The sequence below is a fragment of the Dermacentor variabilis genome, unplaced genomic scaffold (genome assembly GCF_050947875.1).
Source record: "Dermacentor variabilis isolate Ectoservices unplaced genomic scaffold, ASM5094787v1 scaffold_14, whole genome shotgun sequence".
Classification (NCBI taxonomy): domain Eukaryota; kingdom Metazoa; phylum Arthropoda; class Arachnida; order Ixodida; family Ixodidae; genus Dermacentor; species Dermacentor variabilis.
The window spans coordinates 4,522,404-4,539,758 of NW_027460302.1; the positions used below are offsets into that span (position 1 = coordinate 4,522,404).

The following is a 17,355-nucleotide window of genomic DNA, read 5'->3' on the forward strand; positions in this document are numbered from 1 at the left end:
TGCCAGCGGCCGCGCAACGAACGTACTCGCTAGCAGACGACGCGCATGAGAATGACAGAAAAATTGAAGACGCCGTGTTGCATAACCGATATCTCAAATATGTATACGCAGCAGAAAGGTGTCAGTCTAAATTTGCGGCGAAAACAAAGTACTGTTATCAGGGCGCACGCGCGCAATCGGTCTGAGGGCCCGCATCGGAATTACGCTGAGTATGCCGGGAAGCGCGTCTCCGCCCCAATCTAGTTCGCTCGCGGCGTCCTCGTAAAATTTTTCCACACGGGGTGCTTCAGCGAGAGAGAGCGCCGCTCGGCCCACTCAAATGTGTCTAGTATAATCTGGACAAAACTAAACTATCAGCCATCTGTCTTGGCTGATTTCTTAGTACGTCTGGATGGCCTGCGCCTACACATTTGCCCACAATTTTGGTGAGCCTGCCAGGATGAGCGTTACCATCTTGCCGACAGCTAGACGTACGAGAAGAGCTCATGGATATTGAGAGGCTGCACACGATCGGCAAGGGCATGGGCCTAGCTGGTGCCGTTCTCCCCGAGTAGGTTAACGCGGAAATCGCAACAGAAAGGGACCTCCGGGCGCCGGCTCGTGTCGATCAGTGCGAGAAATTGGAGCTGGAGGAAAAAAATCTCAGTGCCCTTCCACTCTGTGAAGAAGGATGACCAGCGAAGCTGTGTATGTGGGCCCCTAATGGCGAACTGCACTTTCACTGCGTCTCGGCCAGGCATTGCGCTATCTCCGGAATCGGCGCACGTATTGGGAGTGCTTAACGCCTGCTTCCCTTACAAAAATTTTTAATGTGTTTTTTTAGAAAGTCTTTTGAATGTTCTCTATAGAACTCTATTGTGTTTATTTTGATTGCCTATAGAATTTTCCTATAGAGTTTCAAAAGTTATTTGGCCACCGCATTCTTATAGGAACTCTAAAGACGCATTTCTATAGAACATTTCTATCGAGTTGCTTTAAAGATGCTAAAGACAAATTTCTATAGAATATTTCTATCGAGTTTCTTTAGAGATGCTAAAGACAAATTTCTATAGAATATTTCTATCGAGTTTCTTTAGAGATGCTAAAGACAAATTTCTATAGAATATTTCTATCGAGTTTTTTTAGAGATGCTAAAGGCAAATTTCTATAGAATATTTCTATCGAGTTGCTTTAGAGATGCTAAAGGCAAATTTCTATAGAATATTTCTATCGAGTTGCTTTAGAGACGCTAAAGACAAAATTCTATAGAATATTTCTATGCAGTTGCTTTCGAGTACCTACAAGCAAATGCCTATGGGGAACCAGCGCTGGAGTTTCGACAAACATGCAGCGCCGCCCTTTTGGACGCGGCCGGAAGTTTTCAGTAATACAAACAAATAGATATGGCAGCAAACGTCAACGACACCGCGGTGCATGAAAGTGAAACCATAGGTGAAACGCGGAAAAAGAAACTTCGAGGCCGGCGGTATTGCTGTGTTTTTAAGTGCCACAACCAAGAAGGCTATGATAGCAGCGTGTCTTTTTACACATTCCCTTCAAAGCCGTACGAGTTAGAGCGGCGGCAACGTTGGATACAAGCTGTTCGACGTGCTGGGTGAGTGTGCTGAATTTTAAAGCGTGACACTTAAACAGGTGGGACTACGCTTGAACTTATATGCTTAATTTGTTCGACAGGCCTGACGGCAAGCCATGGCAGCCGAATGCGAACACCAGAATATGCAGCCGGCACTTCTTCGGCAATGCAAAGAGTAATTGCATGCACCATCCCGCTTACGTGCCAACAATTTTTCCTTCAGCATACCGCTGCACGGTTCCATGCGACCCTTCGGCACCAACAGAGCGTTACCACCGGTGAGGTTTTGTAAAGCAAAACTACGTGTCATCGTTGTGGGTTGTGTTAAATTAGGCATCGAGCGATCGCGCCTCGAGAAAGCCGCTCCGTCAACTTGTTGCCGAGAGGAGCGGAACTTGCACGACGCGCGCGTAAGGGCCCGTCAGGCGGTTGGAAATTTGCGCTGTGTTCGGCTACTGTGCCAGTGTGCAGGTGTTTGACAATCACAAAGGCCAAACTGTTCGTTTTATGCCACTCGTCATCCACCGTTGATAACGCGGACGATCGGATGTCGCCCTGGCCACGAACGATCGCGGCCGCCTTCATTATTTCTTGGGCTATTTCTGCATTGCAGTACAAACGATGCAAACTGTTGATTTATAGTAAAAACCTCCATGTACGCTTCGACATCTCAATACACCACTGCTGCTTGGTACGTTCGCATACCCCAGTCGCTTAATTGTACGCAGCCGACGGTTTTATTTCCGGGCTATCGCGACACCAAACTCCATTTTATAGTTTATTGGTTTCAACGATACAAAGACTGTAGCGGCTGACGAGGTGTTTGTTAGCTTTCAAAGTCCAAGAGTCGCCTTTCGACTAATCTTAAAAGTCTTCTTCATCAACCTATCACATTAATGTCGCGTCGATGCAGTGGGGGATGTCGTTAAAAACCGTACATACAAGTGCACCGATTCTATGTTTTTTTTTCTTACCAGATGGGCAGAGCGAGCTCGAGCACGTGCGAAATCACCTACGAATTGCCAGGAGCCATCACAACAAAGTGAAAGGAGGGCAAGTGGAAAACAATGTTGCATTTTGGTTCAGAAATCATAGAAAAATTTACTTTTTCCGTTTACACAGGACAAGGACACTCACAGTTTGGTTGGAGGCTCCAAATAGCAGCAGTTAATTGACTTTTTCCATTTATACAGGACAATGACATTCACAGTTTGGCTGGAGGCTTGTATCAGCAGCAGTCATGCCTTGAACCGCCAAATGGACACAGTAGCCTGGAGCTGGTACGTTCACCGTTTGCTGGAGCTCGATTCATATTCTCTCTCATTTGCGACTTTCAGTTGAATACAATCTTGAAGAGGAGCACATTGAGGCATTAGACCTTACAGTGCAAAAGGTGTGCCAGAAAGAAGAATCAGCCACAGCATGCTTCACAACACCAGCAGGAAATTTGCCATGCCTATTGCACCGTGCCGCAGGACCAGACTCTAGGGTTTGCTTTTTTGGGGGATTCGACACAGTTTCCTTAACACCCGGTGCACTGAGAGACCTCTGTGGCGTTTCTGACAATGTTTTCTCCCTCCTGTTAAGTCTCCTGCCTCACACGAGAGATAAGGGTACTGATGTCAGCCTTCCGAACAAACTTTTAATATTTCTATTCAAAATGAAGCACGGAGTGCCTTTTAGTGCAATTGCAGTAATTTTTGGCATTCATGAAACAACAGCGGCACGAACGTTTCATGCAGTTCTGGGCACGCTTGTGGGTGCTACAAGAAAGTGGATATATAAGCCACATATGCAAGTGATACGGGATACACGTCCAGAGTGTTTTAAGGTCAACTATCCTGACTGCACACTTATTGTCGATTGCACTGAGGTGCGCACAGAAACACCATCAGAGGTGAGGCAACAACATGTCCTCTACTCCACGTACAAAAGTGGCTTTACATTGAAATTTTTAGTTGCGATTGCCCCCTCTGGCCTCATTGTATTCAAGTCCAAATCCTATGGTGGGCGTTGCTCAGACACACAAATCGTGCTGGAATCAGGATTCCTTGAAATAATTGGTCAGCGTGATGTTATTCTTGCTGATAAGGGTTTCCCTGGAATACTAGCAGGTGTAGCAGGTAAAAGTGCCGTACTGATTATGCCACCATTCTCAACTGGCAACCAGCCTTTCTCACCTGCAGAACTGCAAGAAACATACAATGTTGCTCAAGTGCGCGTGCATGTAGAGAGAGTGATACAGCGCATAAAAACTCATGGAATTTTGGAGCACCGTATTCCTGTCAGTTTGATTCCTGCCATGAGTGAGATTTTTCATATGTGCTGCATTTTGGCAAATCTGCAAAGTCCAATAATTCAAAGCAACACAAAGTAAGGTGCTTTATTTTCACTGTGATACACAAGCACAGAGTATCAAACATATTTTTGGCATAAGCACTGCTACCACCTTTTACAAAATTGTAATATTTAAAGGCCAACTTCCCCACAGAGATTTTGAAAAATATTCCGGTCATGTATGTTTTTCATCATTTTTGGCAATAATAAAAAGCGGACCAATCCATTCATGTGAACATGTGTATACTTATGTGCCTAGCTTGCAAACACAATACTGCTGTTCTGCAGGCAAGCACCATACAGAAACAAATTACTATGCTTTATTTTTAGAACATTAAGTGCAGTATGACACTGAAGAAACTGCTCGTAGCAGTGATATTTTAGCCAGCTAACATAGTAGTCCAGGTCACCAGGAAAGCTAGCAGCTTTATCTGCGACTCTGAAATTATAAACTTGGATGAGAAATTGTAAAGCAAGGGGACAGCACTAGGCTGAACAAATTTGCAAACATATCTAAGAAGCTATGGTGTGGCTCTCAACCACCATACACACACACACAAAAAAAATGGGAGACATCAATTAAAATCAAAGGAGACGTGATCAGGTCGACGGTGATCAGACCTCTGGTCTGATATAGATGCCTTGAAAGGATGGGCCTCAAGGCTACATTCACTACAGGCATCAAAAATGGCTTAAACACTGCAACTGTGAACTAGCCTTAACTGTGCAACAGCAGAGGCTCTCAATAAGGAAATACAGTGCAAGCTTACAGATACAACTGAAAGAATCACTGCAACTCCTTCAGTGACAGAATGGACATGTAAAAGCCATGGCAGACGTTCGGGATCTTTTTGATGCAGTCTTTCATGTTGCAGTTATAAAGCGACAATAAGCAAAGAAATTGGTGGTAATAAAGCATTGCTGTTCACTAGCAAGTTCCTGAAAGCCAGGCAATTTCAGAGGAAGATTTCAGACTAAAACCAGCTTTTGCCATCAGGTAGCTCAACAGTGTTTAACGCACTAGCAACTTCCTTAAAGGGCCAACAAGTGCAAAGAATGTGTCATGAAATGGTGCAAAGGAAAAAACCATGATTTATATTGATAGAAACAAGGATGCTGTACATGTTTTAAGTAGCAATTATAATTTTAAATTGGCACAGAAATCGAAAAACACTTTGTCACTCACTGGAGGTGAAACCTTGATATTAACATGCTGTAGGTAATTGAGCTGTTAATAAGTGCAGCATAATTTACAAATCAGCCTTTATATTACACAGACCTAGGGTCTGTATCCAAGCTAGCTGGTACAGTGGAAGATCGAGACAGTAACATGTTTTGGTAAGGCATGTATGGCAATCACAATGTATTTTCTCATTCTTTCCGCTGTCTGTTTTTTATTTGTGCATTACCTGCCTTAAAATCACAGGCGCTTTAATCTGTGAGTATTACAAGGTAAAAAAGGCATGCATAATGGTACACATGGATGCTTTTGTACACAGGCGAATTTGCATGCAAGTAACCCAAGTTCTGTGGTCCCCCCTATGAGATACAATATGACATCAACTATGCCACAAGTGGGCCAACTCTGCACACTGTAATCTGTAAATCTGCACACTGTAAGTCAGGAAAAACGTGTTATAGAAAGTATACTGCATTTCAGTACTAATAAAAAGACCAGTAACCGCGTACACTAGTAGAAGGTCACGTGGCAGAGCTCTTATGCAGCTTCATGTGTGTGCCACGTGGTGCGCGAAAGGTCATCTTTCAAGACTTTTAGTGATAGATTAAAAACTAAATTTCCAAATTTAATGAGAAAAACGTGGCTTGTTTTAGCCACTATGATAGGGAATCATTCCATAAGCAGGGTTATCTGATTTCATGTGCTGAGCGGCTGTATGTACCTTTACGAGCAAACTTACTTCCTGCAAGCAGGAATCTGGTCTAACGCATGAGCTGCTTAATGTAGTATGAATAATAAAACGCCTCCAACCGAGGAATGTTTCGAGCAAGAAAGTCTTCATCTCTGTCAACAACTATAGTAATATCTTGCTTGCTTGTATAAACAAAAAAGAAACATTCTGTAGTGTTAGTGACATACATGGCAACCTGAACCTGTGAATAATATGGGTGGCTGCGAGGCAACTGAAGCATTCCATCATGATATGTCACATAGCTAACGTAGCTTTCGCGCAGAGCATGATCTATGATTATGTCATCTTTACGACTGTAGGGGCACTTGATTTCAAGCAAAACGACACCACTGGTTGTTTGGAAAAGCCCATCGGGACTTGCACAAAGCCATGGCTGACAGGGGTGAATCACAACGCCAACCTGCAAAGCATATTTTGTAAAGTTAGCAAATAATATGTACAACATGCACGAACACCATATTCGATATGTTTTGTCCAACAGTCATGCTTTCAAATATCAGTAGCAATCACCGTGTGTGCAGCAGTGGCTGTGACAGTTTCAGTATGTGTGAGCCAGCCTCAGTGTACAAGCACTTCGATGAAAATGCATTACGCTGATCTATAAATGTGCTCAGGGGAAAAATAATCGGTTTTACTTTTATTCCAGTAATGCATAGTGGAGAGGGGGATAGAAAAAGAAGGGCAACGCTGCCAAGCTCTACTAGTGACCCACTCTTGCAGTGTATATTCTTTCAGCTGTGCTGAGTAACGTGCACTTGTGGATGAAATTTAAACTTGCCCTTATCCATTATGAACTCGCTTAGCAGTTCCTATAAAAGCACTACAAAAAACAACTTGATGTCTGTATTAGTAAACTGATAGATTAGTTAGTTGTACAATATTAAAATGCATTATGTGACAACGTAGTTACCACCAGAACAGCAATTGGCCTCCCTGGTGCAGTATTCGGCCACAAACTCCCTGATGATATCTACAATTAATAGCCCTCAGTCCCCAACAGCTGCGGAGCACCTGACCAAGGCGGCGGTCAGACCTGTAACGCAGCAGAGGGTGCTAAGAATCTCTGGGTCCGAACAGGCCGCCAATGGAAACTGACCCTGTCAACCTTTAACAGCCGAACTCTGTCGAGTGAGGCTAGCTTAGCAAAACTCTTTGAGGAACTATCGGACATTGTTTGGGATATTATCGGCCTTAGCAAAATTAGAAGAACTGTTGAGGTTTATACATTCTAAATACCGGCCATGTCCTCTGCTATAAAGGTCTCCCTGATAAGAAGCAATACGGGGTAGGATTCCTAATCCACAAGGACATAGCGGGCAACACTGACGCATTCTACAGCATTAACGAGAGGGTAGCACACTTGACATAAAAATTGTAACAGTGCCAACACATGCATCCACAATGGACGAGACACAAGCGCTTGTTACTTAGCGGATGCATGCATTGGCGCTGTTACAATTTTTATGTCAAGTATGCACCAACTCACCCAGAAAGAAGTTTTAATGAAGAGGGTAGCAGTAGTAGCAGTAGAGGTATAGATTAAAGGCAGCACAAGCCTACACTCCAGCATCCAGCCACGACGATGAGGAAGTAGATCAGTTTTATGAAGATGTTGAATTAGCGATGAGAAAAGTGCAGACTCGGTATACAGTAGTAATGGGTGACTTCAATGCAAAAGTGGGGGAAAAGCAGGCAGGTGAGCAGGCAATTGGCAACTACGGCGTCGATTCTAGAAACGCTAGAGGAGAGATGCTGGTAGACTTCGCCGAAAGCAATAAGCTGAGAATGATGAACACCTTTTTCAGGAAACGTAGCAACAGAAAGCGGACCTGGAAAAGCCCTAATGGTGAAACAAGAAATGAAATTGATTTAATACTTTCTGCCGATCCCAGCATACTGCAGAAGGTAGATGTGATAGGTAGGGTAAAGTGCAATAATCATAGGTTAGTGAGGGCTAGGATTCACCTCAGTTTGAACAGAAAAAGAGTACAATCGCTCAAGAAAAAACAGGTCAACTTAGAGGCAGGAAGGGTAAAAGCAGACAAATTTAGGCTGGTACTCTCAAACAAATATGCTGCCTTAGAACAGATGATGATGATGACATAGAGGCAATGAATGAAACCGTAACGAAGCTGGCGTCAGAGGCAGGAATTGAAGTGGGAGGCAAGGCACCAAGGCAACCAATAGGCAAGTTCTCCCAAGTAACAAAGGACCGAATAAAGAAACGACAAAGAAGGAAAGTGTCCAACTCAAGAGATCAGATAGAATTCATGGAACTGTCAAAACTGATCAACAAAACGAAAATAAGTGATATTTGAAATTATAACGTGAGAAAGACTGAAGCCGTAAAAAATGGACGCAGCCTGAAATCGGTGAGAAAGAAACTTGGCATTAGCACAGACCAAGATGTATGCACTGAAAGATAAGCAGGGTAATATCATCAGCAATCTTGAAGGTATAATAAAAGCAGCGTAAGAATTCTATACTGACCTGTACAGTACCCAGAAGACCCAGGAGTACTCTATTCGAAACAATACTGAACAGTATACAGAAACTCCTCCTATATCTAGAGATGAGGTCAGAAGGGCCTTGCAAGGCATGAAATGGGCAAAAGCGGCAGGAGAAGATGAAATAACAGTCTATTTAATCAAAGATGGAGGAGACATAATGCTTGGAAAAATGGCGGCTCTCAATATGAAGTGTCTATCGACTGCAAGGGTCCCAGAAAACTGGAAGGACCGTAAAAGAGAGTGTGTGAGTGGGGTTTAAGGTTAATACATAGAAGACAAAGATAATGATGAATAGCTGGACAGCGTTAGTAGTTGCTCGTGCTAGTAGTTGCAGTGGTGCTGGACGTTCCTGCGCAGGCGCGAGTATGAGCAGGTGCGAGAGAAAATCTGGGGGCCTTTGCTCCTTGAATATGTGAGTCTGCCTAGGCACTACGGAGGAGGTTTCTTAGCGTGTGTTGTAGGCGTTTGTCCCCTAGACATGCCGGCATTAAGAAGTGCGGTCCAGTTTGTTTACGCTCCGCCGCTGGCTGCTGGCACGGTGAGGCAGTGGACACGGACGCCCCATTTGGTGATCGCTGTGTCTGAAGGGGAAAGGTTCTGACTGGTGTTGTATAAGTCATGGTGTTTGTTCGTCGGGACGATAGATTGCATTTTTTACAAGCACTGCTCCAGGAGGGCACATGTAACTGGCAAACGGAGGCCTCAGAAGAGCACCTGAGGTTACAATAAAGCAGGCGGCGCAGGTCTCCAGGGCACCCAAGGGGTAGCGGGGGGATCAAAGCTGGAAGCAGGGTGGCCCATGGATAACTCGGCGAGCCCCAACCCACAGACCAGTCTGGGTTCCAGCTTTGATGTCCTCGTTGCCGCTTTGGTGTCCTGGAGGTGCAGCCAATAATGTGAAATAATGGCACGTTGTTTCAATTAGTACAAAAGATGATTGAATAAATGTAATTACGTCCAGCCACCAATTTGCGACGCTAAGTTCAGCACTACCACACCCCGCAACTTCTGCCGGCATGCCTAGGGACAAACATAGAACACATGCTAAGAAACTCCTCCGTAGTGCCTAGGCAGAGTCGCATTTTCAAGGAGCAAAAGTCCCCACATTTTCTCTCTTGCAACCGCTCTTACTCGCACATGCGTGCAAACATCCGTCATCTGCGCAAGTACCACGCCCCGCTATACCTAGGAGCAATTGTAGATACGCAGCCGAGCAAGGGAACAAGAGTTCAGGTTCGCCAGTCAGCCTCTACAGTCTGTGAATGAGTATGTTTACCTAGGTCAACTAATCACAGGGAACCCTAACCATGAGAAGGAAATTCACAGAATAAAAATGGGTTGGATCGCATACAGCAGACATCATGAGCTCCTGACTGGGAGCTTACTGTTATCACTGAAAAGAAAAGTATACAATCAGCACATTTTACCGGTGCTGACATATGGGGCAGAGACATAGAGACCGACAAAGAAGCTTGAGAACAAGTTAAGCACCGCGCAAAGAGCGATGCAATGAAGAATGCTAGGCATAACTTTAAGAGACAGAAAGAGATTGGTTTAGATCAGAGTGGAAATAGGTATAGACAATATTCTAATAGACATTAAGAGAAAAAAATGGTGCTGGGCAGGTCATGTAATGCGCAGATTAGATAACCGTTGGACCATTAGGGTGACAGAATAGGTCCCAAGAGAAGGGAAGCGCAGTAGAGGATGGCAGAAGACTAGGTGGTGCGACGAAATTTGGAAATTTGCGAGTGCTAGTTGGAATCTGTTGGCGCGGGACAGAGGTAATTGGAGATCGCAGGGAGAGGCTTTCGGCCTGCTGTGGACATAAAGTAGGCTGGTGACGATGATGATGAACGTAGTTACAAACCTGGGTCACTTTGGCACCAATTTTTTTCTCGAATGTTGCCCTTGCTGTTGGTTCCATAGCAGTACCTTCAGAAAAGTAGAAAAAATGCAGATGCTATGTGCACAAGCTTCCATCGCACTAGTTCAATGTAGAAATACTTAGAGAGCCTCATGCTCATTAATGATATCATGGATTTTGCTCTGAAATCCTTCCATAAATCACTTGTCAGTAGCAGTGTTGAACATTTTTAGTGTGCTAAGCAGTTATGAGTGTATCCCTTTTACATCATGGCCCCTGGTAACATCAAACTTGGAAGTGTCAGAAGTGAAAAGGAAGAAAAGGTTCATGACTTTTCGTTGGCTCGAACAAAGAACCTCATGACTGCCAAGCAGGTCAACACAGCTAGTTGGGCGAGTTGAGAATTGCAATCGTGCATGTTCATGTGCTTACCAGACATTACAGAAGAGATGACGAGACACGCGTAACACACCAGCTGTGCGCATCTCATTCTTTTGTCGTCTACTAAGCACATCTACACACTAGCAAAACTCTGAAACAAGTGCCCTACCAGTATACCACAGCTACTTTTCATTCCAGGTGAAATACAATTATACAGACAGGACTGAAGGAATACTACATGATACACAAGCATTGGCTTACAACTCAAAATTTGATGAAAACCCAGTGGAGCACAGTGCACGCACAAGGCCAGCCATAATCACTCTTGCGAACATGGTAATCAAACACTACATGCAAAGCCAGCGTCAGATATACAAGAAAAATAATTAGCAAAAACTGTGTATCGCGCATGCCCAAAGGGCCATATCTGCTTCTCAAGACTTTATTTTTCTGTCAGTAAAACGATGGCATGCTAACACGGACATACAAGCCCCAACCCAAGCATTGCTGCCACTTCAACCTCTAGATGCTTCTTTTCCTTAGCACACCGAGTAATGAACATTTCTTTTAATTCACTACAGCAGCCACATGCCTAGTGGTGCACTGGCAAATCGGCCCCACCAGCAGAGAAATGTGACATTGCATGCCTCCTTAGCTGGTATTCAGGACAATGACCTGGCTAATGAATGTCACCATGATGTTCCATGTATGACTGTATCTTGGTGTATATATATTGTTGTTTGTGTACTGCACTATCATCAATTGTTGCTTTCATGCTGCCAGTATGCAGCACGGAAAATAAAACAATTTCTTGAAGCCTACGTCTTCCTGTGTGAATACAACAGACACCAATATGTTGGTTGCCTAGATGCTTACAGGCTCACAGGGTGTATGTGGGCACATGGCATTCAAGTTCAAATGCCTGCACAAGAATCTACGGCTGTCATAATCCTTGCTGTATGTTCCCTTGTTAGAATGTGCATTTCTAGAGGAACTGTTCCTCACTCATGCACTTAACGGAACACAGAGCTACAAATTTTACTGTCACTGATAACCTGATCCACGTTGCAGTAGTATTCAAGCAAAGACCAATCTTTAGCAGTGTATATGTAAACATTTGTTCAGTTGTATGATTGAGGTGTTCCTAAGTAATGTAAAGTGGTATATTACAGTGGATTACAGTGCTTAGTGCCGTCACTGGCTCAGGGCTGCTGCTTTAAACCAAAATTTATTAATTTCTATTACATGTCTTAAGTCCATCAAGTCATTTATAAAAAAAAATTGGGTGCCTACCATACATCAGCGCCGGAACAAGTGGTGTTTTGGAGTTCTGCAGCTGCTCAGCCAGGGACTCGAAGGCCTTTTGCCTAGTCAGGATGCGGTGTGCAATGGAGCTGGATATCCTTACCGACCTTTCTTTGTGCCAACTGCAACACAAAAAGGATCAGTTAAATTTCATGGCCAGTAATAAAACGTAGAGCACATTCTGAAAGCGTGCACCCATGCATGCACCAAGAAAGAGTATAGTGTACTACATGTTCTCATGCAGCAGAAAAGGTAAGAAAAGGAAAACATGCGAAATTTCAGAAATGTGCAGTGCTTTGTTACAAACCGGGGGCATTTTCCCTGCATTATAGTTTCAGCAGCTGTCATGGTTGCCTGGGAGCCTGTACATGCCACTTTTGTGGCAATAAATTGCTGCTCAATTGCAGTGAGTGAGGCACACTGTCCTGCTGTATAGTGAGGTAGACTACATTCCCAGGTCAACACCTCTTCTACAGACAATACGTCAGCATGGAGTGCTGCCTTTGAAATAAGGTCTTCTAAGACGTCTTGCACGTCTCGTTCATTTCGCCCTTGCTCCTCACTTATCAAAGCTGAATTCATTACACAGCTTATGTCGGGGAAATGGTGCAGAACATAGGATGGTGGTTCTTCTTTTGGGCACTTGCCACCAATATACAGGGGCTTGTACTCTGCAAGAGATAACAGCTGTGAACTACATGTTTAATAAACTAAAAGCAAAGAAATTGCAGTGACGACAGCTGCAGATGCAAAAGTATGATCAGTATTTAGTGCAACAATATAAAACATGATTGTGATTGAGTACAGACATAGCCAAACTTGTGCTAGGCATACACACATACCGACTCCATGCTCAGAAAATGCATGCTAATTAGATATGGCACTGTTGCATCATCAATGCAGGGGCGTCCCTACGCAAGCGACAGGACCAGCAGCTTAGTGCTGCTGACCCCCCCCTTCCTGCATACCCACACACATACACAAGCTTCCACATGCACATAGCTTCCTTCCACATATGCTTAACATCAGCATGCCCAAAACCAGCTAGACACCACTTTGACCACGTTAATGTCGACTTGTCAAACAGGCATATAAATACGAAAATGAAATTGTGTTTCCAAAAGGCTTTCAATTTCCGCTGTACTGAGAACCAGTAGTTCTCCACGCCACATCTTTGCAAGACAAAGTGTACAGTGTACCTCCAAAAAGCTCTTCGATGGACTCCCTTCGAGAAGTGTCCGGCTTAGAGGTCGGCCGACCCCACCCTTGAGGGCGATCAGTCGAAGACGGCGCGTCGGCCTCGTTGACAAACAGGACGACGGCAGCTACATGTTTGCAACCGCCACCAAGGCCGGCCTTGCACGTGCACTGCGCACCCAGTATTCGCCGCTGCGATGACAGCTGCCGACGCAAAAATATGATTTTTTAGTCAAACAACTGAAAACGTGATTCTTACCGCGCACGGACGTAGCGAAATTTGCGCTAGGCATACACGAGATAAGCAGCGCTCGAAATTGCTTAGTTTGTGAGGCTTCGCTACGCCGCATAAAACTTAAAATTAATAAGGATATGAAGTCCGTAAACGCTGGTCAAACTACGCAAGACACCAATCTTCGCGGTCATGGTGAAATAAGAAAAAGCTTAACGAATATGCGCGCTTACCTGAATGTTGACGTCGTACATAGCTTGACGCACTTGCGAGTGGCATTTCGCCGCCACTTGTGAATCGCCATCAAAGCGTTCCAGGGTCTCCTCGACGTCGTAAGCGTACTTCGCAGCGCACAACTTTCGGCCCTTCTCAAGCGCACTAGCACGGAAATATTCGTCGATCCCGGCCACTTTTCTAAAACCGTAGCGCAGCACTACGGGTGCCATGCTGCAGCCGCGGAGGTGGCGTCGCAGTTTTTGAAACTTGTGAAAATGTTGCAACGCACCACGACACAACAACAGAAACAAGCGACAAAAACGTGCTCGCGGTGAGGCCCACAACACTTACGTCGCCGCGGCGGGCAGCGGATATGACAGCATTGCTCGCACAGCGTGTGTTACTGAAAAATGCATTTCCGTCACTACAGACGGCGCTATCCCGTTATTTTTGGGGCGCCATCTGTCGAGAGCTGGTTCCCCATAGAAGCTAGGCCGATATGTGTAAAGAACTTGCAATTTACCAAAGTTCTACTGTAGGCAATAAGGACTACAGTAAATGCAGTGGCAAAATAATTGGTGCTATAACCACAAAGTATTCAGTTTGAAATGTTTATTGCACTTCAGACTAGATACATACTTCATATATGTGACATACACGCTTCAGACTAGAACTTGCAACACACAAACTGTAGCTGCCAACATGCTGCTCAGGTCAAGCTGGTGGTGCAAACACGCGAAACATGAGGTAAAAGAATCAGTGGCAGACTTGATTACAGTTGACACCTGGCAATAACAGGCTTGACTAGGACAAGAAACCATACCATTAAAACTGCAAAAGGAGTGCCTGTTCCAGCAGTGCACATTGAACGGTTGGATACTAAAGCCTGAAAATAGACTGATATGAATGTGCACTGCAATGTTGTGTCAGCCTGACGAAACGACACAGCATTTTAGTTTGTTTAAGTGCAAAAATAACACTGGCAGTCGCTGCGAAAATGTGGCAAATAATGGCTTTCACAGATAAGTACACCATATACCGAAACCACACAGCCTATTAGTCTATGTTTATGTGTAAAATTAGCACTAGCAGGCCCTGCAAAAATGTGGCAAACAGTGGTTTTCATAGAGCAGTACAGCATATATCGTACAAAGTTTAAAAGGTTGTATTTCGTTGTAAGGGAAACAATTTTGAGATCAGAGCCAATATTCTAATTAGGGTGAGAAATACAAACCAGACCGACACACGCAATGACTAAAAAAGATTTAGCTCAGGAGCTCCTATGTAATGCACATAAACAGTAAAATAGTTTTTCTCGGCAACTATGGAATCAAATTTGATGAGGTTTGATACATTTAAAAATGTTTAAATTATAGTTTTACATTAAAACCATCAATTTTTATTAAATTTGCTGAAAATAGCAAAACTTGAAGGAAAAGGACTGAGTTTGCAACGGTAAAAAAATAAAGAATAACTAGCACAAGTTCGTTAATTCTGTAAATTTTCCTACTCAAATACATCCAAAATACAGAAATACTTTTGAGACAACCACAGCACTAATTTAAAGTTTGTGGCATTTGAGAATTCAACTTGTTGCAGGAAGAACTATTTGGCAGGTTTAAGAAAAATTACACCACGAAGCTTACTAATCCCAGTCTCTGTGCCAGAAAGAGATATCACAGTTCTGCAGACTCCATCTGCTATGTCTAAAGTCAACAAACTTTATATATGAATTTACAGCTTACATGAAATTGTTGCAATGTTTGAGAGTTTCGCACATCTACTCATAAATTAGTGATTGTATATTAGAGCAGCATATGGTATCTCTAATTTGCCAGATTAAATTATGGTATTAGGTCCAACAGAAATGTGATCTCATTTTTTAGTTGAGTAAGATTTGTTAACCTTACTGCTCTGTTTCTTCAAAATTTGCAGTTTTCATGAATTCGTATCAAAAGCAGACTAGTTGTCTGAAAATGTTTTATCATGGTACTGTGCTACGTGAATTATGCTTTTTCAAATAACATGTTTACTTTGATGCAATGATATTTCTTTATTTTATCTGATTCCTTGCTGAAAAACTGCACAGTATTCACGAGATATGAATAAATAAATATTAAGTGAATAAGTAAACAAATAAATATTGCGGTTTGTCTTATCATTCCACCACCAGCATGACCTGTATGGAGCTTTGGCTACTGCTCACATGTTGCAAGTTCATTCTTACATGATCACCTGCTATTTCACTTCCCAGGAAAGGAGCGAGGAAAGGCTAGTTTTTGGCCTCATTTGGTCCGTCTAGTAACGGCGATGCTGGAGCCTGGAAAATACAATTGAAATTAATTTTCAAAAGGTGTAATGAACATTCAGCCTTAATGTATTAGCAGGCACAAACACGCCACAAATATCTGTATGGTTGTAGCATTATGCTAAGTTTCATTTCAGTATTTCAGAAAAAAATTATAACAGAAAAGTGGCAGAACACCCCACCTCCCCACCACTGCCAAACAGCGGCAGTTCTTTTGAGAATCATTTTTGACAATATCTTTACTTTCCCAAGATACTGTGACATCAGCACTGGGCCAATGTGCCTGGCAGTAGAATATCATTGCTGATGACAAAAAGCATCTCCAAACGACAACAGCCTAGTCACACATTAATCTCATCTTGCAATGACAACACATTCCCCATTTATAAGATAAGCAAGCAGGAACACCCATGAGCTAAGAGTCCTATACAGACGTCACACTGTGCATAGGAAACAAATTTTTTGAAAAGAAGGGAATGACCTACTGGCTTCTATTGCTGAGCGGTAGACAAAATTAATATTCCATCCGCTGTTAGCCATAGTTGGTATGTACTATGCTTAATATGCCAATAATAAATTTCTCACATGGAGCTTGAGCAATCATGATGATGCATGTAAGTATCGATTGTATGGGGAACAATAATGTTTTAAGTTGTTTTCGCAAATTATGATGGATAACTGCCAATTAGTGGTATTTGGAACACAGTCGCAGTGTCACTGTCAGATACAATGGACACAGTATATTCGTGCTTTTTGAGTTATTGAAACAATTAGTTTCTAATCTAGTACAGGTATGTACACTGATATGTATCCTAAACGCAATGATAAGACTTCCCAATTGCAATTGAAAAGTTAATTCAGTTTTAATTAAAAAGGGTCCTTCTTGCAACATGGCATGTGAAAAACAGAAAACAAAAATTATACTAATCATGTCTCTTTGAAAATTGATTGCATAACTGCTCTGTAGGTCAAGCAGAAAATTTAACAAGAAATAACGTGCCTAAAACTAGTTGCAACAAACAAATTTGTTCCTACGAAGGTTGCAGACAATTCAGTAAACAGATTGTGACCCAGTCTTTTTATGTGGCATTCCTCAGCGAATTTGTTGGTCAATTGGTTGCCGCAGCTGAACAAAACAGATGAACAGTCTAAATCTGGCGTGCAGCCCCAGTCCCATCGGTGCATGGTCAAGTAGGACGAACATACTGATCCGGGGAGTGAATTATGGTGCTGTCTTAGGCACGTGTTGAGGCACCGGCCAATCTGCTGCACGTACATTTGACCAAATATACACATGATCACAAGAATAGACTACACTACCTCTGACAGACACAAGACAAATTTAGTGGTATCTAAGCAAGCCTTTCTTGTCGGGGTGCCTATATGCACAGCAGTGTGCAAGAGAATTGAGAAAGGCAAGCAGGCAAGGGAGGCTTGCTCGGTGAAAGATACCACCAAGATTGGCGTGTGTGTCACAGGCAGCGTACTGTATCCCTTT

At 43.3% G+C, this 17,355-nt stretch overlaps 2 protein-coding genes across 2 annotated transcripts; one reads left to right on the forward strand and one right to left on the reverse strand.

Moving 5' to 3' along the window:
* The first annotated feature begins 391 nt into the window (after positions 1-391).
* On the forward strand, positions 392-3,955 carry LOC142567765 (uncharacterized). Its single transcript, XM_075677932.1, has 2 exons — positions 392-425; positions 2,911-3,955. The coding sequence occupies exons 1-2, from the start codon at positions 392-394 to the stop codon at positions 3,948-3,950; spliced, it is 1,074 nt and encodes a 357-aa protein (XP_075534047.1). The 3' UTR covers positions 3,951-3,955.
* LOC142567703 (uncharacterized) lies at positions 3,942-13,906 on the reverse strand. The gene is made up of 5 exons (XM_075677872.1): positions 13,567-13,906; positions 13,104-13,305; positions 11,893-12,026; positions 10,222-10,286; positions 3,942-6,241 (listed from the first exon to the last, which is right to left on the reverse strand). Exons 1-3 carry the CDS (start codon positions 13,777-13,779, stop codon positions 12,004-12,006), a joined length of 438 nt encoding a protein of 145 aa, XP_075533987.1. The 5' UTR covers positions 13,780-13,906; the 3' UTR covers positions 3,942-6,241; positions 10,222-10,286; positions 11,893-12,003.
* Positions 13,907-17,355: the final 3,449 nt, after the last annotated feature.